Source organism: Athene cunicularia (genome assembly GCF_003259725.1).
Source record: "Athene cunicularia isolate RWA chromosome 2 unlocalized genomic scaffold, athCun1 chr2_part1, whole genome shotgun sequence".
NCBI classification, from domain to species: Eukaryota; Metazoa; Chordata; class Aves; order Strigiformes; family Strigidae; genus Athene; species Athene cunicularia.
Genome location: NW_020799095.1, coordinates 107,421,118 through 107,445,656, shown reverse-complemented (window position 1 = coordinate 107,445,656; position 24,539 = coordinate 107,421,118). Strand labels below are relative to the sequence as shown.

General features: G+C 39.7%; 1 protein-coding gene across 1 annotated transcript in view; it reads left to right on the top strand.

Annotated features, from left to right (window-relative positions):
- Positions 1 to 155: 155 nt before the first annotated feature.
- Positions 156 to 24,539, top strand: part of KLHL14 (kelch like family member 14) — a 59,269-nt gene continuing 34,885 nt past the window's right edge. The window contains exons 1-2 of the mRNA XM_026843648.1: positions 156 to 252; positions 14,796 to 14,917. Coding sequence (XP_026699449.1) covers positions 227 to 252; positions 14,796 to 14,917 — 148 coding nt within the window. The 5' untranslated portion in view covers positions 156 to 226. The remainder of the gene's footprint in view (positions 253 to 14,795; positions 14,918 to 24,539) is intronic.

The window sequence follows — 24,539 nt, the reverse complement described above, 5'->3', positions numbered from 1 at the left end:
CCGACATTTTACTCCTTAACGAGAAGTTACATCTTCAGGGTGTTTGAAGCCGTAATAGCCAGGTCCCAAGTCTAATCAATTGTTTTCATAAATAATCGCATTATTCCTGGGCACCCTGGTACTGCTGGTGTTCAGGCGATGTCCGTGTTTTGCGTGGAAACTTGTGGCTTAGTAGTCCTTACATCTATGACATGTCAGTTATTTTCATTTAATAAGGTAATGAATCATGATGTCGAAGACTGGCAATATGAGGTTGGTGTTAGGAACTGAAAGCACAGCATGTAGTTTAATGAGCAGTAAATATACCCAAAATGAAGGGGTTGTTTATTTTTATCCTTCTAAAATACGTTTATACATGATCTCACTCAAAAATGGAAAGATAATGCTATCTTCTAAGTACAGTGGCACAGTAGCGCAGAAATCAAAGTACACTTTGTGTTATTTGGCTTTTTAACTAATAGGTGCATATCATTAATGACTTAGCAGCAAGAAGAATTAGTACATTGTTAAATATTTTAGATAATACAGTCCGTTAGCATCAACACAGGGGATTCTTTATATCTGCATGTAATAGGTACCCCAGTGATTTAACTTCAGAAATGCTCTGCCTTCTTTTATAATTTCTGGCTAGCTCTCTCTATTAGTGTTTTGTCGTACTTATCACCTTGCTGTCTAACTGATTCTCACTCCGAAATCCTACAGTAAAAAACAAATACCAGCATTTTGCAGCGTAAAGTACTTTTGAGACGCCGCTGTTGTTGCTGGTGCGTACCCTTTGCATTTCAATATTCAAAACTGTTGACTTTCAAAAATGCAAAACCCACCACCTCCTCCTCAGTCGAGATTCTGCACGCCGCCTGGGGCATGCCGGGGCTCGTGTCCTGGTGGATTGCTGAGATACCAGCCGGCTTGGTTCAGTGAAGATACCTTCCAGCTTCACTGGTCCATGTCATTTGAAGGATATGTAGCGGTGTTCTGACCACTGAATGCTTACAAGTGTCATGGATGCTGCAAGAATCTGATACTCCTGGTGCTGGGAGCTGGCTTCTCCTGTAAGCGGGAGTGTACACAAAAGGATCGCACTTTAAGTAGACCTAGACTAGATTCTAAATTTCGCTTAGTTAATGACTTGTGGAGGACTACAGATACCGCAAATACCACATGTTTTGTTTGTAGTAGGTCTGCACGTCTGTGCAGACAGTGGTATTTCAGAGACCCTTAACCATACCTGGTAGAAACGTACTGTCACCTTCTCAACTTTATCATGTGTTTAATGACAGCATTGTAACTAGCTTCTCTTGATTGGGTTCTTTGGTGGCAGTGAAATTGGAGTAAAAACATTTGGATTTCTCTTATTTATAAACAGGCCTTAGAACTTACTCAAAACATAATGCTGGAGATGTTGGAACGCTCTGTGATACAGAATGCAATTGGTATATTTTCATTTTTGGCCTTGGATAATACTCCTGGGAATTCATAAAGGTCATGAAGGCCCATCTTTGAATCTTAATCACTTTAAGATTTCATCAGTCTGCCTAAGTGTACAAATGCCTTCTTAAACATGAATGAAGAAACAAAAGAAACGTGCCCAAGACTATAGACATTTCCAGATTTGTCCTTCCTGTTAGTCAGTTTCTCTAAAGTTGCAATTTTAACAGGTCTGGCATTCATTCCGTAGAATTATTTTAAGGGAGAAAATCTGTCAGGAGTTCCTTAAGTTACTAATTTGCAGAAGGGAGTCTTAAAAGTAACTAACAGTGAGGTATGTGTGCATATAGATAAAAAATATTACACAGAAAAGGACTTTAAAACTTTGATTACCTTTTCTGTGAGCAGTGGTGACCTCAGTAATTTGGAATTTAAAGTTTAATGAAAGGTCGTTCACTACAGGTTCATACCTCTTTAGGAAGAGATTAACTGTTCCTCTTGTGAAACACAATACGAACTGCACAGTACTGAATGGGTTGGTGAGAAATACAAGCAGCACAGTGCCATAGCCACCTTCTTACAGCATACTGAAGAAGCCAGGAGAATTGCACTCAGAATTAGAACTTGGCAATAACTTGTCTTCATCTTTAAAAGAACATAAATTTTTGGTAACATGCTACTTAAAAAAATAAAAGGTGCACACACATATGTACATACATATCAATATGCACACTACTGCTTTGGAATTGGGACTACTTATATTTCTTAAGCAAAACGATTCTAATGGGAAGCTCAAAATGTGGTGATTCTCCTGTGAAATGGAACTGTAAAAATAACACTGGTTGTTTCTTTAAGCTTGTTCTTTATGTGGTAAGTCACAGGTGCACGCTTTTTGGACAATAAGTTTTTGCTGTTGTCAGGGCTGGAGGAAAGTGATTTTGGATCATAAGAGCCAGACTGTGCATTATGAGCAGAGTTATTTACAAAGTTTGTGCTACAAATGCAGATCCTGCAGCACAGGTGATTCTTGGGCTAGTAGGTACCTGGCTTGACTTTTGTGCTGCAGTAAAAAACAGTTTACCTGCAGGGAGAGCAAACATTTTTTCATAGATTTCCTGAGAGAAGGTAACACTTGAATGCCCTCATGCATTTTTGTAAAATGATTTTTCAAAGTATAGCAACTAAATAATCATCATTTAAAAAATGGAGGAATGGCATTCCTGACTTGTAAACCTGCTGTGCACTCTGAGACTTAGGACTTTACCACAGGGGGTGGGTGTTTTGGCTCTGATCTGGCATTTAATCAGGCACTCAACTAAGCAAAGTTAGTAATTCTGTTGACTTCGATCTCCCTTTTCCAGGTTAATGCTGGAGCTTTCTGGCCTCTGTGATCCCCACCTACAGTTGGGCTTCAGCACACAAGCCGCTATTAAAGACTCTTGAGGCACAGTCAGTTTTGACATCAGCAGGAGAAATCCAAGTTGATTTCAGCATGGAGCGGGTTGAGCCTGTTATGGTGACCCGGAATGTTAGGCTTAAATGATGTTGTTTGTCCCTGAGAGACACAGCTAAATCTGTGCTGTGTCATGTTTTCTGTAGTTCTGGGAAGAAAATGCATTTAGATAGAGGAGTGCTCGTTTTCCCATTATTTATTTGACTCTCAGGACTTCACTTTAAGTATTGAATTGACTAAAATGTCTCTCTGCTTTATTATGTGATACAGTATATTTTATATAATACACGGTGTGTGTTTTCAATTTTTAAAAAGTTCTGGGTTAGAGCATTCCCATGTTGCTGGCAAGAATTTCACTTTTAAAGATGAGTGAGCTAGTGAGAATTACTATTGCTTCCATGTTTACTTGCAACAATGAAAATGATTAAAAACACATCACAGCTGTGAAACACCTAGCTTTAACTTTAATTTTCCTCATGCACAATATAGCTGTAGGCAGAGAATGGAGCATTATAGAAAAAGTATTTAAATATTTAAATTATAGGGCTTATTATTAAATGTTTTACAAAAATATTGTTGCCTTTTTATAGAACATTGCCAAGATTTTGTGGTCACACTTGCCTGTAACTATTTACAGTGACTTCTGTTCCAGACAGACATAAGAAGGTAGGCGGGGTGGGAAACGGCCTGAGAGTTGTTTGTCAGCTGCAGGACACATGCAGCTTCTCGACATCAATGGGCATTTGGGCTAGTCATCTCCTTCCCAGATTTGCAGGCAGAGCAGCGGTTGGATGTCTCTGCAGCTGCATCAGGTACCTGAAGGCAGAGGGGAGTGAGGAGAGTAAAGCTGGGAAAGAGGGCAAAAACCGCAGAAAAATAAAGGAATTGAGATACCCCAGGGGAGAAACAGGACATAAGCAGCAGAAGCAAGGCAGTACAAATAAGTGAAAAGGGGAAAGAAGAACAGTTTTGGAAGGAGAAAAGTGAAAGAGTAGGATACCAGACAGAAAAGGAAACAAGCAAAACAAAAAAAGACCCTGGCAGATAAAAAGAAGAGAGGCAATGAAACAAAAAGGAAAAATCTAATTCTTGGCAGAAACAGCATCTGTTGTCAATAACAACTGAGTATTTCAGTTTCTGGAAAAGCTATTTCAGATGAGGGGGAGGAAAAATGGACAGGGATGAACCAACTGACCTGAGATGGGAAAAGTCATAGGCAGAAAATATGGAACTAAAGAGTAAAAGAGAAAGGATGAAAATAAAAAGACAAAGAGATAAGAAAGCTAAGCCTGACCGTACTGTTTTCTGGGTTCAGCAAAGTCCCAGCATATATAGACCCAGCTGTTTTTCTGTACTTTTATTCCCTGGACTGCTAGACCTCGGGGAGATTAGAAGTGCTAATTCTGGTCCTGCTGAAGCTAATTGTAGAGGTTTTTATATATGTTTAATTTCAGCAGGGTGAGGGTGTCATCCAGACTGTTTGGTGTTAGTTAATATTAGTGAAAGTGACAGCGAATTAAACAGTGACAGGTGATGAAGATTATATGACCAGTTTCACTCAGTAGGAAGGTGGTGACTGTTGATGAAGAAGGAAAATGAGACACTAGTATTTATGTGGAAGACATACATACCTTGTCTGGTTTACTTTCTACAGAGGAGATTAAAAATTTGATGAAACTTCTTGCATCCCTTGGCAATTAAATAATTTCCTTCTTGAATACACTATTTGTCTACAAGTCTCACAGACTGTAGTTCAGTTTTACTTATTTTTCTGCTAAGATTTTTGTAGGATCTCAGTAGGGCATGCTTGGTGGTTGTAAAAACCATTGCTTGTTTTTTCACCGAAATACCTTGTTGTGTGTTCTAGTAAAAGCCACCTGCCTGTCCCTTTGTGATCCTGACACCAGTATTTGGATTTTTAACTAACATTCATACCCGTGGTTAATTGCAACCAAGAAATATTTCAGACCCCAAATTAATGTCCAGATAAAAAACATACCTTAGAATGTGTGTGAATTACTAACATTAGCATTACAGTGTGGATAAAGTGAATTGTGAGGCTCTGGTTTATTTTAGTGGGTTTTGGATCAGGTCTTATGTGCCTGAATTAATATCAGGAAATTGTACTTGTGCCAGGACTCTCTCAGCTGAGCTGCAGAAGGGAGACTGACACATTAGAGGCTGTGGGGAAGTGAACCAGAGACCTGTAGTCAGTTTAATCCTAGTTAGTCTCACCTACTTGCCTTACTTGCCTTATGTGCGTTCATTTGCTTTTGGAAACAGGCTAGTGCGGAAGCATAAGTGGAGAGATGTCGAATATGAAAGAGGGAGGGAGGCCTGGAGCTCATGTTAGGGTAAGAGGCAACACCCTTGTCCTAAAAGGACTGCTGTGGGTCAGGACCATCCTTGGGAGCTTTCTTAAAGACACATATGTCCTGGCTGGTAAAATCCTTGAAAGCTGCAGTGGCATAGGTGGTAGCCAGTTTCTTGGCCCAGGTATAGTACTCATTAGGAGGAACATGATTTATGAAGAGCATTTAATGGCCTTTCTTATGGGTAACTGACCTTCCAACAGCTGTAGATGAAGAAGGGCTGCCGAGTACTATGTGCAGGTACTCCCCCCTTCCCCTGACAGCCAACCTCCTGGTCAGAGGATACCAGTGTTGGGATAGTCTCCTTTGTGAACTTCCAGCCCCTCCTGATTTATGTCCTTAGGTGACACGTAGTCCCAATACCTCCAGCTCCTTCCCCACCTCCTACTCTCTCTTGCTTCAGAACTTCATTTTCTCAAAATCCCCTACTTCAAAGCCTTTTGAATGTCCAAACTACTCATTTTCCTTTACCAGCCTGCCTCATAGGTTCCTCCTTGCTCCCAGGCTGCAGCCAAATAGGGCTCTTCCCCAGATCCAGCCTACGTGGAGCTTCACTTATGCCAGTCCCTTCTCTTGGATCTCCTGCTGCCATGGCCCCTGTCCCCTCAGTGCCCTTTCCACCACGCTCCCTGCCTCTCACACACCAGTGCCGACTGCTCTAGACCTCTCAGCTTGGATCTCCAGAGGCTGCTGCAGCTGGTTGGGCTGTGCTGCTCCTTGGCTTTCTGTTGCCCTGCCCCTTTTAACACTTGAAGCAGCTTCAAGTATCTGCATCTTCAAACTCTTTTTCCAAGGGGGGAAATCTTTCCCTGGATTTCAAGCCATCTTGTTCTAGAGGGAAAATTAAGTTTAAAAAAACCCAACCTTACTAACCCACTCACACTGAGGGCAAAGTGCCTGGGGAAATGGGAATTTCTTCCTCATATGCTGTACTTGAGTGAAAATACCCCTTTCTACCACCTGCAACAGTCTTTACAAATCCAACAGGATTTACACATCCTGTAGGTCCCTACAGGAATGGACCTGTCTCCCATGAGGTCCTGTGCAGTTCTTGTCGGTGCTTTGGCAACACAATCCAGGACTGTCCTGTCAGGGAGAATCTAAGTCACAGGTGGTGTGGAGCCTCCTAGATCAGGAAGTTCCCTCTCAAAGTCCACCTGGTGTGATTTCTGCTTAGGGTGTACCTTTTACAAATGGAGTGCTGTAGGACCATGGTAAGCATCACACACACCTGTCTTGACTTCCTATGTGTCCTATTTGAGGCTTTTTTCTTCTCTTCACTCTTTACCTGATGTGCATCCCCTTCACATGAAGAGAGGAGATAGAAAGGAGAGGGGTTTTGAAGGCACATTGTGGCCTGGGGTCACTATAGTTTTTTCCTTACAGCAGAAGAATAAGGAGGTTCTGAGTCTGTAACTGCTGAGCAGTAAATGGAACAGAGCTGCGACGGTGTAATTGCTTGGATTTGTACTAGAAGAGAAAGTACAGTGAGCCTTGGGGGCAAGGGGAGCGAGAAGAGCAAGTGTAGAACACAAAATGAACAGAAAATAGTTTGCCAGGAAAAAAGCTTTGGTTCTGTTAAACACCCGTTACAGAAAAAATCCTCATAATCTGTAAAAATACTGTTTTATCTTTTCAAACAACCCTGTGTTTCAAAAATCAGAGCTGTTTTCTAAATCAGAGCAAGTTTGTTATTATCCTTTGCAAAGTATGGCCTGAAAAGGTTGAATGGGGAAGTTAATAGGAATCCTGAATGAAAGTTTTGAGCCGGACTTCACTTCTCTGTAAACATCTCTGATGTTGATTTTGTTGAAGCAGGTCCTGTCTGGTATTATAGGTTTACCAAAGGACAATCTAAAGAAATTAAAGAATATGGGAAGTTGAAATCCATTACTAGATACTTCCTGGCATAATTTTTCATATTTGCTGCCTCCCTGAAATTTTCTTTAAAGACTGTCATGCCTTGTACTTAGTAGTCAACACTTCTTGCTGTGTTCTTGGAAAGCAGACAATAAACTTTGAGCAAATATTATCAGCTGCCAAGTTCAATGGAAGCAGACAGTTTGCAATGAAGCTGGAAGTAAATAGAAGTTGATGCCACAGTTGCTTCTTCCTGCCTTCCCTGACTGCCACCTCCTTTCAGAAAAAAAACAAAAACCAAAAACCAAAAAAACCCAAAAAACCCCAAACAGTGGAAAAGGTAACTAGTCATAGCTTGTGTGAGACAGCAGCATGTTGTGTTTCTTCTCCTTGGCTTCCTAAGGAAAAGGAACTTCAGCTGGGGAGAACACAGCCTCTGATGCAGAGACCTCCTGTCAGCATGGGCATCTGATTTAGAATCAAACAAAAAAAGGACGTCTTGACTTTTCAGTCTGAAAATCAAAAAGAAGAGTTAATTGAAATTTCCTAGGGGAAAAAGGAGGATTTGACCACTCTGAAACATTCTATAAACATTTCCATTTTACCACCTCTGTCTAAAACAACAAGAAAAAATTAGGTGAGGGAGGGAAGGCGAATTGCAAAAGCATCTAGCTTTGACATTTTCTTTAATTTTATTTTTAGAAGTGTTCAGGATCAAGATATTTTTTTAAGGTTTTTCAGAACAATGTGGAAAACCAGTTGTTTTCATACTTTTGTCAATAAGATTCATGACACCAGAGGTTTTGTGACTCATTTATCAATATAAGCTTTGCCTAGTAAAATTCATTTGATTCGCATCCCTTACAGTGCTTCAGATAAACACTGTGTGGCTAGTAAGGATATCTTTAGCATGCAGATCTCAGTGAATGTAAAGACTTGTGTTCAAATGATTTATTTTTGTAGATATTGTCCCTATAGACTTACTATTTATGATCTCACATAGGCAACACATCTACTAAAGCCTGTGTCAAATTATAAGGAACAACTGTGTTGTGTACGAATACAGCAACTTTGGCAGGACTCTATGGGAAAGCTACTGAGCATCTTTCTGGGGAACTGTACCTGTCTCGTGTCAACATGCAGAACAAGCTGGTAATACAATGAGACAAAGATGAGAAGGACATTCCTGTGTGTTCTTCCATAGGAACACTGATTGTAGATGCCACTCTTTCAGGATAGTAGTCCACCCCTAAGCTACATATTAGTTTAGAGGCCCTTATTCCAAAATGAGGGGACGTTCACTTTAAAAATCTTCCAACTAAAAAAATACCCTAGTTCTTCAAGATTTATTTCCAAACTGGTAATGGCAGTGGGATTGTATTCATAAAGAAAAACTGGATATTCAGAGCTCCAAACAGACTCTTAAGTTATTTTAATACAGAGGATGGAAAATTATCTGGCAACTGTAGAAATAAAGGAAACTTTAACTTGTCAGGTAACTTTGCAGCAGCTAAGTATAGACTGTCAAACAAAAGATTCACTTACAGTTAGACCTCTGCTTTTTAGATAGAGACAAAAATAAATTATTGTTGTTGGAACAAACAGTGACTCTCCTTTTTTCTATGCATTTATTTTAAAAAATGGATTGAACAACAATAAAAATAATTTCTAGTAGATTCAGCAAACAACACCCAACAATCAGTGTCTGCAGCAAATTGTTCCCAAGTTAGTATTTATGTTCCTAAACTTCAGTCTGTCAGTGGTCAGCAACATGTATTAAATCAGCAAAAGATCAGGTGTCTCTTGAGCATCACCAAACCTCTTCAGTGAACATTATGGTGAGCTCTGCTGCAATGAAGACTTGTACTCAGGGCCTTCTGCTAAGCATGCCCACATTGAGAATGAAAAGATGAAAACAAAAATATTCATGGTGCTGAAGTGAGTGATAAGGCTGGTGTTCAGGTACAGTATTAATAGAAAGTTGTTTTACATTCTTTCAAGTGTGCCTTGGACAATAGGTGTGCCTTGGAAGAGTCAGAAAAATCCATTAATAAAGCAACATTGGTGCATTCAGCATATTTTTGAACATATTTTGAATCTAGGAACTAAATAATTTCTTGGTTATAATTTGCAAGAGACCTCAGCATGCTTTAGGTTTTGACAAAATTGAGATACTCTTTTAGGTCTGTACTTTGGCCATAAGGAGAAAGTTATTTGTGGTGGATCAGAGGTCCAGCAGAAGTCTGATCTGCAGGACTTGGTCTGGCAGCTGTGAGAGCTCAGGTCCTTCCCCTGGCAGTGCCATAGGGTTAGGAAGAGATTCTGGATGCCTGTTCACTTGTAGGTTGTGATGGTCATTAATTCATCTTACATAACAAAACCTCACAAAATTTCTCTGTCCAAAATAAATTTTACATTGTATCTTGTGTTTTTCATCAAGTCCATGGTTGAACTCCTGGATAATGATACTTTCTCTCTATTAAACATGTGTTGCTAATCATGACTATCTTTGCAGTCAACCATGGAAGCCAAAATCCAGTGAAATAAGCAGTTTTCATATGACACTTCTGTTGCACTGAAACACCTATTCCAGGAGCTGGGAAGGTCATTGTCAAAGATGTCATCACATGTTCTATGATGGCAAAACAGTTTCTTCAGTCACTGGCAAATGGATGCCTGCAGCATCAGTTCAGATTAGCAGACTACAAATAGGTTCTCCGTTACATTTTTGTTGGACACAACAAAAGGACTCCTTCAGATGCCTTCTTAGAAGAAAAAGGTTGCTAAGGACCATCCTGGTTTCTGAAGATTAAATTAAGTCTTTAATGTTAAGATACAAAAGGTCTGCAACTGAAATGCTGATTGGAACAGTGTATTTATCTTTGTCTATTACCTTGAGGTTGGTATTTAAACCTCACTGTTGTTTCTGCTGCATGTTAATACAGCCACTTTTTCTGAGATTCTTGCTACTTGGTGTTCTCACGGTACCACTGTGTGTCGGCCTCCAGTTTCTCAAATCTTTTAATGTAATGAGATTTGTGGATGTCGGTAAAATTCACCACCCATTCACCTCTCTTGCTGGATGTGGGCTGGTCTTCTGGCTGGTTTTGTTTGCACCTGAGTTCAGTGAGTGAAAACCTGAAGTTCAGCTTGGCTCTGCTGTGTTTAAGGTCAGCACTCAAGCAGGAGTGAGGCATCCCATGTCTGAGGTCCCTGGTCTGAAGAGCCACCTGGCTCACTCCATACTCAAAGCCACAGTGATAGCCTATATTAAAAGAGAATTAATGATCTGGCGGTTTTCTTACAGTCCTGAGTTAAGAGCAAAATGTAGTTAGATAGTCTTACTTTTTTTTTTTTTTTCCCCATTGTTTACCATGATCACTTGTATGTCTAAGATGCAGTTTTCTTTCTGATGTGCAACACTACACCAAATGCATGAAGAACCACAGGATTGCTGCTTCATCGTTGCATTCTTTCCCTTGCTTTGCATTCACTAATGTAGAGGGCGGAGCCTTACTGCATTGTTTAAAAACTGGAAGAGTCTGGAGCAAACCTGTTGTTGTTGTTGGGGCTTGTTTTCTTGCCAGCCTTGGTAGAATGAACTTCTACTAACTGCCCAGATAAGGAAAACCCATCAGTGCAAGATTGATGGATATGCTAGTAAAGAAAAACAATGTACAAGAAGAGTATTTCCCATTCATTTGTTTTCCATTAACATGAGGCTCTCAAGGTTGCAAAAGAGCTTTGTGTGGGAGTGGTTGTCAGGATTATCGAGGTCTGTTACTGTCTTTACTGATTCCTTGTGAGTTGATGAACTTGGGCTCAGCATTTTGCCCTGTGTATTCATGGTTAGTTTAGACTGTGGGCTAGTGACCTGAGTTTTAGAGCTGATGCACATCTGCTGCTACCTTTGAAGTGAGTAGGATTTAGGTATGTTGATGGGTTTTCAACATCCCTGAAAATGAAGGCCCTTACGTAAATTCTCAAATTCTTATGTCTGTTTTCCTGAAAGAAATGATGCAAGATTGGAAATGTTGACTTTAAAACATACTTTTGTTTTCAGTCTTGTAAGTAGACAAAATAAATTTCACACCACATGGGGTACCCAGGAACTTAATTAAGGTGAATTAAGTGTTTTAAAATCCTTGCAGAACAGAAGCTGCAAAGTGTGTGCGGAATAATAACAATATGTGTAGATTCATCAATGAGAGCTAGAGTTTTGGATTCTATATATAAGAAATGCTTTCAGGATAAGATATGGGCAAGTTTTATCTCAGCTTTTTACCATGACATCAGCCTGCCTGGTAACATTATCTAGCCTTCCCTGACCAGGTCTCACTACTGTTAATTGAACACAAGATAATCATAATAGCCTTGTTAGGGACACTGTGAACCCCAGTATGTAACTGAATAGTATATTACACTGTGAAATAAGGACTATGAAAAGAGAGTGTTTCGGATACGATGCAGAGCATTTCACATGGTAATCTTGAGTTATCCAAATAGCAAACATGTAATATTCCAAGAAAGGGAGAAACTTTATCTTGCTAAGGTATTACACATTTTTAAAAATCCTGCTGTCATCACAGTGTTTCACTGAATTACATTTTTATTAATATTTGGAAAAGTCTCCTGCACATAAGCAATGATCATTTCTATGTCTCTCATGTTTTAGAATGTATGTTAAGATTTTAACAGTACTGCTTGCTCAGTGCAATATGAAACACAAATATAATGTAAGAAGGATTTTTTTTCAAAACCTAAAATACAGTGATTCACACCAAAACTTAAAAAGCAGAATTGGCTCCACGAAAACACATCAGTTTAAAACATGCATATCTTTAGTCACTGCATTATCTTTACTTGGTTCACTGAAAGAGCTCTCAATATAGATGAATTAGATACTTTTGAGTAAAAGAACCCATCTTTTCTTTGCCACGTGAGAGTTCCCTTTGCTTTTAGTAGAGACTGTGCTGGCTATTAAGTTCTTATTAAACTTTTATTAAGGGCTTCTGTTGATGCTACGTCCCATTTTAAATATGTAAAAATACTAAATATCTTCTAAACATTCCCATGTAGTAGTACTGCTTCTTCTCAAGAAACAGTAGCTGCTCAGGTTGTTTAGCTGAAAAAGTAATGTTAAGGATAGTTGCAGCTGCCAAAGTCTGGAAACTCAGAGTTATATCTGACATTTCATTCTTCACCTTAACTATTGAGCCTTGGCCATTCGTTGGTTTTTCACAGTGCTTTGGAGTTAGAAGGGAGTTTTACAGATGAAAGATGAAAATCAAAATAAACTCCTTTATCAAGTAAACCTTGCAAGGGCATTCTGAATTTTACAATACACAGGGAGTTGATTGTGATATAACATACAACACAAGAGGGTTGGAATAAACAATTTATTCTCTATCGTTAGGGATGGCCATGCATAACTGACTTATGTCTCTGGTTTGCTCTGCCACTTGTTACGTGTGCAGTCATCCTTAACTCATACCAAAAATAGTTTATCATAGTCCTGTGTTGCATAGTTTTTATCAAATGTTCTCTCATTAAAAACTTTACTGGGGAGATTGAACGTTTCAAGACGCTGGCAATGCTTATGAAAGCTTTCCCCAGAGCTTGGTCTTACTGAGTGGAATCTGTGCTGACAGTGATCATGAGATGGTTGCTGATACTCTACACAGATACAGATAACAGTCATGTTTTGACAGTATGTAGCATGTTCAGTTGCAGAGGTCAAAGGCTGGCTTGTCAGAAAGACTGAAGGACAGTGGGGGCTCCCCCCAAGTCGGGAGCAAAGCAAGGGGGTAGGACAGCATGGGACAGTGTCACTGTCCCTGCAGTGTAGCTCCTGCCCCTGGAGTGTGAGGGTTTTGTTTCCTTCACTGTCAATTCAGGACCTTCCCTGAGCCCTAAATCCATTTAAAAACAAACAAGGCCATCTACCAGATAGTTCCCTGGCCATCCCTGTGATAGATGTTTCTGCAGTCAGTAGTTGTCTTTTGGGTAGCCATTTGAAAGGTTCTGTTCCTCATCATCATGTGGATCAAGCCTTCAGCTGTGTGCTCTCTTCCTGAAGGAGGTTCCTTTCAGGTAGCGCGTGTTTACAGCACAACCTAGTTCATTTTGCCCAGTCTTCTCAAAGACTGGTCCTTCCTGTCCTGATAGAAACGTAAATTGGTGGGTCTCCACAACACTTGTTCTAGGTCGTAGTTGGAACTAAACCACTGGTGTGCCTCAGTAGTAAAGCCCCCACTGCCAAAGTGCACGGCGGAGATTGGAGTTCCTGGGTGGCAGTTTACCACCCCCGTGTGCAGTTGTGGTGGTGGGCTTTGGTTCGTGCCATTCTGTACCCTTCTTGGCCAGGACTGTTTGCTGCAGACTGACACATAGATTGCTACAGTGATGTTGTCATGCTTGGAAAAATGCTGGTGTTTGGCAAGGGTGCTTTCCATCAATGGCATGAACCCCCTGCACATTTGTTTGTATTGGTGCATTTTTTTCCAGGCTACATCACCTTCCATACTTCACCGGAATGTTTTGAGCGTAGACCTTTATTTCAGCATTATCACACCCAAGCTTAGTATAACTGATGAAAGTTCAATTATATGCGAAGTGACTATTAAAGCATCAGGGCTCATCTGGGGGTCTGGGCCTCCCCTCCCCTTTTCACTTACAATTGTGCTAAATCCTTTAATGTTGCGAAGAAATCGTGCATTCATCAGGTGGAGCGTTGGAGGCCAGGGTGCAGATAACCGCTTTTACTGCATATGAGACATTGCAGTCCTGTTCTTAAGAACTGCCAGGCAGATTGGGAATCACGGTCACGGTTAATAGCAGCGAATTGCCAGCTCTTGATGGGTGGGTAGTCACTCCTTTCAGTGGTTGCCCCCTGGGGGAGAAGGTAGAAAAACAGAGGGAGGGAATTAGAGTGACTTTGCACAGTTGAGCAGGTTCATGCCGCTGGATCAGTGGCAAGCATTGGCAGGGCTCCACTCTGGGGAGGCTCACAACAACATCACAGTCTCATTTTTACCAATTGGTGTTGCTATAGCCAGTGGTGCACAGGGGGAGAGCAAAGAGAAGGGGGGCAGCCGGGGGGAGAGTGAAAGCAAGTCTGGACTAAATTAAACAAACAAAAGTGCTTGTAAGTAGCATTTAACCCATAACCATTAGCCCAGTGCTGCTAATTGTACTAAACTATATATCTGAAGTTCAGTGTGTGATTAAAGAGTTGGCTCACAAACTCTCTGCATAACCTTAATTTTTTCAAGGTTCTTTGAGTGTAGAATGGCTTATAATAATGATTTTGACTAATACGATTTTTGACATGCAACTTTAATGCTTAACCTTAGTACAACTCCAGAGCATTTCATGTGTATTCAGCTGTAAAGAGTGATGATTTAAAGGGATAATATAAGAAAAAGGTCGTTCTAGAATGAACCTCTAACAAATTGCATAAAGGAAGCTTATTATTCCATGAGTAGAGAGATATGCAGCTTTTCTGATCATTTTTCTGCTTGGTTCAAAAAATTGTTGAGACATGATTGGGAAAAGAAACACAAAAAATGAAATAGAAAACTGCAAGCAGTGAACATTCTTTTGATGGTTATGATTTTGTTGCCACTAAAAATACTCCTCAGTAATGTGGTTGTTCATCTTTCCTCTTGTTTTGGGTGAAGAATTCGTTCCAATAAGAAAATGCTGTTATTGGTTGGAGGATTGCCTCCCGGACCTGACCGGCTACCCAGCAATTTGGTTCAGTATTATGATGATGAAAAGAAGACATGGAAAATACTGACAAGTAAGTGGTTTATTTTTGTACAGTTGTCTTGATGAATTTAAAAACATGGTTAATCAAATTAGACACTTTATTGATTTGTTTCTCTTCAGAGATTTGTTTATGTATCACAAGGGGCTTCACAATGGAGCAATAAATTGAGATTGCAGAAGATGCTAATTTTATAATAGGATAGGCCTAAATTAACATTGGCTTAAAATCATTCCAGTAAGTTTTTTAAGTAAACTTGCAAGTCTTTCATACTGCAACGTGAATACATGCATATTTATGTACATGTGAATAAAATCTGGTTTAGGGGGGAAAAAAAAAAGGCAATGTTCAAGACAGTTTTCTCAGAGTCAGATCCCTGGTAAGCCATAGTATTAGAGCACACCTTTGATTCTCTTTTGCATTTTCATTTCCTTCTTCCAGCTTTATCTGTAGTCCACAATCATTAAAGAAAGGTTTCCTCTGTACCTCTCTGCGTCCATTGTTGACAGAAGCATTGGTGGAATATATCAGCTACAATAAACAGTGCACGGAGGCTCCTATCACAAAATTCTTTCCCACCTTCTTTTAAAGGTTGATTGTGTTTTAGAGTAAGTATTTTGCCTCAAGCATCGAGATTTGGAACTTATTGTTATGTTGGTTGCGATTCCCAGTCTGACTTGGTCATGGAATCAAATCATAGCTTCTTGAGTGCAGCAGGCTGTGTGTGCATTAGTCCCCTTGTGGCTAAACTGGCTGCATTGGTCAATAAAACTAAATTTTAACTGTCAAAATTGCCCAAAGCAGTATAGATAAAATAATAAATGAGCAATTTTGATCCATAAATCAAAGCCATACTTCTAAAACTGGACAACTGGTAAAACCTGGATTTCCTAATAGACCTGCTTTTTTTCCCCTGTAAAACAGATTTTACAGGATTCTGTTTTTCATCCCTTATCCAAAGTCCAGGATATATCCATATTAATATTACATTCACATTAGGATGAAAAAGAATTTAAAAGGCTGCTATGATGCAGGACTAGAAATTATGCCTTTGCAAATTGTTTTCTTCCATTTAAAATTTAGGTGTCTTTGTCAAAGTGCTGCACAACATAAAGACTGCTTAGGTATAGATGCCCTGGACTAATATTTGAGGGTCTTCTGTAAGAATGGCAATTACAGAAGGTTATGTGAACTGTACATCTGTAGAGTCTACAGCATCTGTACTAGGGAACGTACTATGCTTCACATTTTTCAGAATAATGAGATATGATGCTCACCTCTGTACACTACTTCTAAGAAAATTCTGAAGGTGGTAAGTCAGTGAAAAATCATTACATAAGGCAGAAGAGTTCAGGTTTCTTTAAATTGTTGTATCTAATCCAGTGGCTCACCAGGAGAGGCAGGAGAACTGGATCTCTTGTTTCAAGATCTGAACTCTTCACTGAATTACAGTAAAAAACTTTATTCTGAACCTTATCTATCTGTAGATATGTCAGATTTTGTAAGAATGAAATTTACGCAGTTCTTGGTTACTTACATTGTGATGCTGTCTCCAAGACTGGGAAACTGGATCCAGAGGCATGATACCTAAATGCCCTGGTTAAAAGTCCATCACTAGTGTTTGAATAGAACCACTATCTATGTTGGTGTTGAGAGATGTTTCTGAATAATTTTATGTAATTTTATCAAAAGAATGTTGTTTTTCTGTGCTACCTCTAACAAACAGTGAACAAAATTTCTCTTTCCATTCTGGTTAATACACGTAGACTTCTGTGCTGTGATTAAAAGGTAATACAGTCCTAGCTTTCTCATGTTCAAGCACTTGGTGCTCAGCACTGGTAGTCCTGAAGGTCCCAGGATCTGTCTCAGTGTCAGCTGAGACAATAGCTGTCAAATACACAACCCTCTCATGACATGAGTAATCCTTTTCTTACAAATCCTGCTAGAAAAGGATGCCCTCTTGACCTGGACTACTGTTTGAGGAACACAGAGGAGAATGCTTGTCTTTTCACACTGAAAAAGACTAAATGTTAACAAACACGATTTCTTAGCAAATAGTATTACTACTCACCAAGTGGTAGCAATAATAATTTTTTTTAAAAAAGTTAAAATAAGTGTTTCAAGTATCCCTTGCTTTATTTTCTAACTTAATATAAGAGAGGATGGGATCTGGAGACAAGTTGGGGTAGAACTTTCGTCGTGTCATTTCTGTAAAATGTTGAAGGAATCTGCAGCATAGGTGTGCAGGGACTTGAAGAACTGTGAACAGTTTTAGAGAAGACCACAAACTAACCACGTTATAACATGATGATAATTCAGTGCAGTCATGGTGTTGTATCAATGTACTGTGGCATTTACAGTATGTGGGAATTTAATGACATTGTTCTATCTTTATTTTTCATGTAGTTTTTGCAACTTAGGAATTACATTTATTTCCTTCCTTTACCCTTTTGCCTTTCTCCCAGTCCACAGTTTTGGAAAATAATTGGTCTGTTTATTCTTATCAGAGATGTGTAATCAGCAGCAGAGCAGGAAGGGTTTTTTTCTGTTTCTTTTTCACCTGTTTAGACAGTGCTGTCAGTCCTGAGATTGCAGTTCACGCCCAGCTCATCGGTGCAAATGAGGATTTTCCTCCCTAGAGAACAAGGACAGACCAAAAGCCATGTCCTGTTCATGAGGTTCTGTGATATGAAGAATCTCAGTCCTTGTAGTCTGGTATTTAAGGGCATTCTATCCTATTATTGCCTTAGGTGTATTTGATTTCTTCCTGTATTAGCAAATGTTTACAAAGTCTTTTCTTTAACCTTCTGCCCTCCAGTAGACTCCCACACACACCAACAAAAAGGCAGTTTTTTCACTTCGAGGCTTACTGATCCAATGTAAATGTGCACAGAAATTTCCCTTTCCCTCCACCAGTCTCATATCCATTACTCATTTTTTGCTCTCTGTGCCAGTGGCATTTGGAGGTAGGGAGGATGGGAAAGAAGCTTGCAAACACTGGGTGCAGTGGCTGGACTATTGAGGAGGAGATGGATGGGAGGAGACCGAACCTCCTTTTGTCACCCTCCACTGAGAAGAGAGAAGTTACTCAGCAGGGCCTGCAAACCTGTCTGAGAGGGAGCTACTTGCCTGTTGCTTTTTTGCTTCTCAGCATGGAGTGTGGCTGTTGCAACCACAGCACTCTGTGTCCTGCCTTGTGTGATGCATAGGGAACAGGAGAAGATCAACCATCAGAAACTACTGACTACATGTAAGCCGTGGCGTTGCAGTTGGAGCTATGAAGACAGTTGTAGGTGGAACAGCACAAGCTATCGAGTATGACAGCTCAGCAGAGTAGGAATCTCATTTTGTTCACGCGACAAGACTAGATCTATTGGCAGGGGATACTGCCCACCTCTCTCTGCCTGGATACCCAAAGCACCAAATGCATCAGTACTAATGGGTGTAATTCTAAAGGTATCAGGAAAACAACTTGCCTTGTTCATAGATCCAGAAGAGGAGGGGAAGCATGCACTCATTTCCAATTTTTAATGTCATCATCTATAGGCAAGAATGCTATGGCTCAAGGGATCAGTAGATTTTTCACAGTCTAGTATTACTGTATATTTTTCCTGTCTGGTATTTCTTGGAGAGTTATTTTTTTCTATGTTGGCAACAAAGAATAGAGACAAAATAAATGAAAAAAAAACGGGAGAAAGTAAGTGGCATTTTACAAACATTTTCAGCCATCTAATTTTACTTGATGCAGGCACAATCCTAATCTGAGATTCATAATGCACATGTTGCTGTTTAATTTGAAACACTACGTATTACATGGTTGTGCCTGAGCAAAGTAGAGGTTTTTATAGACTGTATGGCAAAGTACAGCAAATGGATCTTCACTGCGTGGTTTCTTTTCAGGCTTGCCTATATGTGCACAAACAGCAGTTCATTTTTTAACTGGGTATTACGTATGCCATGTAGCAGCAACAGGCTACTACTGGCCAGTGACACAAACTGAATGGCTGATGGCTGTTTATGACAGTCCTTAATAACAGCAAAAGTTCTGCTCTATTATTGGGGTTTCATTATTCCATTATATTTCACCGTCTTCATAACTACTTACTGGATGTGGGGCAGTGGGGAGGGGGTGTCTCTGTGTCACCACCTCATGCCTCACTGCTCAGAACCAGCCACTGCTACTTCGGTTTTAATTACCAGCTACGGTCCTGCCAGGAGTCCCTGTTTAATCGTGGAACTCCTTTGCTTGTTGGTTTTAACTGCAACATTTAAGATTAATTAAACTTTAAGGAAGTGACACAGTGTTTTGTTTGTTAGAATTATTCTATAATAATTGCAAGTTTCAAAATCTGGAGCCTATAAAGATTTTTTGTGTTCAGAATTGCATAGCTCTCCCAAAAACCCTACTGCTAAGGCAATGATGTATTACTTTCACTTTCATTATATGTTTTTAATCAGAGCGTGACTTCACACTAGACAAAGCGATGCTTTATGCATGGTCTCCCTTGTTTTTTGCTAAAATCTTTTGACATGATTAATTTTACTTTAATGCTTTTGTCTTGTTGTAATGGTAAGGATGATGGGTATAAACCAGGGCAAAAAATACATGCTTTGCTGTCATAATGCCTCTAAGCATTTAAAAAATATATTAAATGAAGGAAAAAAATATCACAAGAGACTGATCCAACTGGAATTAAATTTCTTGCTACGTGAACAGAGAATGCAAGAAATAAATAAAAATGATGCAGTCATTGTTTTAGTTTTATTTTTTTGTATTTTTTCCATAGCAATGTATCCATCTGTCTGATTAAAAGCGATGAGTGGGAGAGAAACTGTGTCTTACAGAATTCTAGGTGTACAGCAAATCTTCCTTTTAATGCAAAATTCCTTTTTCTTTAAAGCACAAAAGGGTAAAATGTTGGAAGCATTACTGAACTTCTGCCTGACACATGTGAAGCTGCAGCTGCAGCAGATCTTTCTTTCGAATAGGTACTTTGTTTTCAGTAAGATGCTAATTGTAACATTCTTTAACCTCCCTAGTTAACCACATCATCTGGTTAAAGCACAGAGAGGATTCAGTGTGCATCAAAGTAGTGGCAAATACACATATGGGCAATAAAGCATTTATGCTTAAGGGCTGTACTAGGGTTAGATTTTAATCCAATGTAAAAGCCAACGTTCTTGTCCAATGAGAAGTATGACACAGGTGATATATTTGGGTAAGAAAGAGAGGGAAATGTCCAGAAGGTTGCCAGACTGGTGAATTTGGTCAGGATGACCAGCACCTTGTTTCTGATTACTTCTTCTAGTTACCCCTTAGTCTTATTTTAGTTATCTTGACCTTCCTACTCTTTGCTAGGTAAATTTAAGTCTTCTGTGTTTGGTCAATGTGTAAGGACAAACAGTGAATCAGGCACTCCGATTTACTTCTCCATCCCTCTTCTTCATGTCAGCAGCGATCACACAATATCAAGGAGTTGTCATTTATTTGTCTTCCTCTTACTCACTGATCATAACAAGCAGCCGGTAACCTTTTCATCTTCAATGCTCTGATAAAGGCGGACTGCCTTCTCCTTCCTTTCCCAGGTTGGCTGTGCTTTCATTTTTACATTGAGGCAATGTCCACTGCAGGTAGTCTGGTCTGACTACAACATCTTTTTATTTCTGTCATTTTGACTTTTTTAATTTCGCTTGAATATGTTCTGTGACAGTACAGCCTCCTGTACATCAGTCCTTCATCTTCAGTAACAACATTTTGAATGTCAGCCAACACTTAGGCATACTGGTGGTTCTCGAAACCCTTTCAGCATCATTATTTATGCATTTAATTCATAGGAAAGTCAGGTAAAAGGAAGGTAGAATGTTTTGGTTCAAATCGTAGTCAGCATCGGAGAACCTGGGTCACTCCACTCCCCAGCCTACATAATTTTTTCTGGAATAGGTTGTATTTCTTTTTTCTCCATTTTCTTTGGTAATTCTGTGGTGCTGTTATGTCAGCCTTTCCTATACAGAATGATACTTTGTCCTTCCTGGGCAAATTAATAACAAAACTGTTCCTCTGTTTTTCTGAAATGGCTTTGGAGTCACTAAGAGCTTCTCAGTCCTTCATGGGTTGGAGTGCTTTATCCAGTTTTCTCTTTTCCAAGTTGGTTACTTACAAGACAAACAGTATGATTTATATGCTCACATCAGAGGTTCTTGGGAGAAATTTTCAAAGGCATAAATGCCAGTTTAAGTACCACTAGATGCCTAGCACATATTGTGTCTTTGGAAATGATCCGTCTTTTAAGTAAATAAATTTATCAACTGTAGAGCTTTTACATTTTAGAAGAGTGATAGTGTGTTAGAAGTAAAGGTTTCCTCCCTCAGTTTGCCCCCAATCAGTTGGTAACTGAGTAAGAAGTGAGTCGAGTCAGATGGGCAGGTTAAATCTCTTGACATATGCCAGTTATAATTTCTTCCCCCTTTTTTTGTTACTTATGAGAATAGTGCGCACTTATGTTAATCAAAAATGTGTCCTGATGAACACTTCTTGGCAGCCCTGATAAATTTCACCTCTCTTACTCCATTTATCCAGCAGTCGGGGATGCTGCAGCTACTGCTTCAGTGCTGTGTCGAGGATGGTTTCAGCACTGCATTGAAAAGCTTGAGCAAGCATTAGCATATTGCTAAGGCAGAAGTCTTGATATTATCCACTAGACAGATTTAATAAATGTGGTAGGTGGATGTAGAAGTTGTACAAGAACGTGTACACATATGTGCATGCCCATATGTATCCTCCTTCTTAAATAAACACGCTGATTGCATTAAAAGCTAATTTTAAACAGAAATTCCATCTATATTTTCCATTCTTACATTTAGTCCCTTTTAAAAGGTTCAAAACCAGGAAAATACAGTCACAAAATAAAAGAGATTCATACACAGAAAAGTTGACAGATCAGTACAACTATCCAACTTTAAGCCTGGATTTAGGAGATTTATTCAATGTGGTCAGACACATTGCCAGTAAGCCATATGCTTTACACATACAGTGAAGTGAGAATATAGAAGTGAGAAACAGAAATACAGTGAAGAGTATTTTTTTACATGTGACATGCTGGAGGTTAGCCACAACTCCCATTCTGAGGATGATGTATGTGAATTCAACCATGCAGGTGCCATTAATGGTGCACGCCTGCGCAAAGAGCAAGAAAGAGTCTTAAGAATGAATGAAAATGTGGCATGTTCTCACAATGAATGCTGTATATGTGCCTCAGCTATTGTTTGCTTCTGTGCCACTGTTTGAGATAACACTCAAGAAATGTCATCTCTCTTTCTGTGCATTTTTCTTTTTCATGACAATATTGTTAGTTTCTGCTTTTACACAGGTGTTACTTGACTGTGTATCTTTTGTGATAACCTCTGTAGTCTGCCTGGCTTGACCAAGCAACCTGTTCATTTCACCTCAGAGAATGAAGGGCTAGTGTAAGTAATTTTTTTTTTTTTTTTTATTTCAGTTGAGACTTTCTGCTTATTTGTAAAGCAGACTGTTCGCATATTCCCCTCTTACTTGTAAGTGCAAGGTATTATAGATTCTGGATAGCTTTCTCTTCCTTTATTCCTAGTCACTTTATATCTTGCTATGCTGTGTCTTTGAAATGGCCAATTTTATCACTGCATTCAGTCTGTTTGTGCTGAAGCCCTCAATAGTCTTTCAGCTTCTCTTGGACACTTTCTGCCCTTTGTTACATATTTGTGAACACCCACCTCTCTGGAAACCAGGTTGTCATTTTTTTCCTCATATGTAAAGATGCCTCAATCTACTCACCTTCATCCTCAGAAACTCCACTGGCAAACAATTACTTTCAGGTAGAGTCCAAAAGAGTTACTCAAATGTCCTGTTCCTTGCCTGTGCTCAACCAGGACCATTGGTGGTTGAAAACTGGAGTGGGACGAGAGAACAAGGCACAGCCTTGTTCTAAGACATCCTTAGACAGGGCACTCAGACAGTGAAGAGCTGAGCTGTGGGTTGCCCCAAGTAAGAAGGTGTCAGGTGTAAGACAGGTGAGTTATCAGATGATATGTGCCATTTCCACAGCAGATGCTGATGTCAGTCTTCTGCGGAGACATCTTAAAAGAAAGCTGCTGGTTCCTGGAGATGCCACCACTGCTGTATCCTTGCAAGTACATCAAAACCTTTGACTCAAAAACTTCCTTGTGGATCACAGAACTTACCTTTTTCTACCTCATCTCTCAACTTGAGTTACGCATCTTTACAGATGGCTTGAGGATCACTGTTCCATTTTGCAGCAACCTCTACAGCTTTATTTCAAGGCAAAATGAGAACAAATTCCTTCAGATGTTTTTGGAAAACCCAATGTTGCATCAGAATGTGCCTTCTCATCTCAACAACTCTTGTGGGGTGAGGAAGAGGCAGTCAGTTGAGGTTCAAGTCCCCGCTTTGCTCAAATCAGAGTACAATTTTTAAACTTATGAATCCCTTATGTGTGTCCCAAGGGGTATTTCACAGCCCCACCAAAGACAGTTTTGTCCAGTGTTGCAAAGCTAACTGCAAACCAGAAACTGTGTAGCTACAAATAGCAAGTTGCCATGACTTCAACGGTAAACCCGGGTGAGCAACAGAGCATAGATACTTGGGCTTAATGCAGTCCTAAAGGATCTGCAACATTTCGAGTCATCTCAGTCTATGGGCATTGTGTGTCTGCTATGAACACATATATCCTGGTGCTGTAGGAACTAGGAGCTGCATTGTCCTGTTCTCTGTCCAAAGCAAGTGTCTCACCTGGCTAGATACAGATTTCAGTAAAGTCACATAGTTTCTACTGAAAGGAAATATTGTCAAAAATGTTCTCACCGGGATCTGTTTGTGTAGGTCCCTTAATACTGTTTGGTCACTGTCTCTAAAATAACTTCCACACAAAATTATATGGCATTGTGTGAATTTAGTGCTCACTGCAAACAGGGCTTTCTGTTTCTTAGGGGATTTCAGGTAAAATTTATGTGTTTATTCTTATCTAGTTGCTCCGGGATTTATGTAGCATTAATGGGAGCTAGGCATGTATGGAGATAAAAATGAACTCTGGTGTGTTTCTAGTTGCTTACTTTAGAAAGCATTCCCTTTTTTCAGTTTCTAATGTGACATTTTATTTATGTACAAACGGGTTGCAAACAGGATGGCAAAGCACTAGTAACTGGGCAAAATATAATCATAAAAAATTCTCACAGAAATCCTCAGACTTTTTTGATAAATTGATACATAGTTTATAAATTTTCTCCTCTTAAATGTCCCTAAAACAAAAGGCAGTTTCCTTCCAAGAAGTGTTTTGTACACAATTATTTGCAATACAGATTTCAGAAGCCTGCCTTCACTTTTTCAGTTTTGTAAGTGCTATTAATGGCAAAAGTTTCACATTTTGCCTACTCAACTTTATTTACTATTGCTACTGTGTTGTGGTGGCTCATTGTTTGTAGTAAGTTATTCTCTGTTCAATTCTCCTCTCTTTTCTCACAGCTTGATTAAGTTCCTTTCTCTCTTTCTTTCCCCATCCTTCCCCCTTTCCTACCCACCTCCCTACTTCTGTACCTTCCCTCTGTTTAAGACAGTAATAAAATTTATTATGGACTTGAGGGGGGGGGGTTGGGGGTGGGGTCTGAG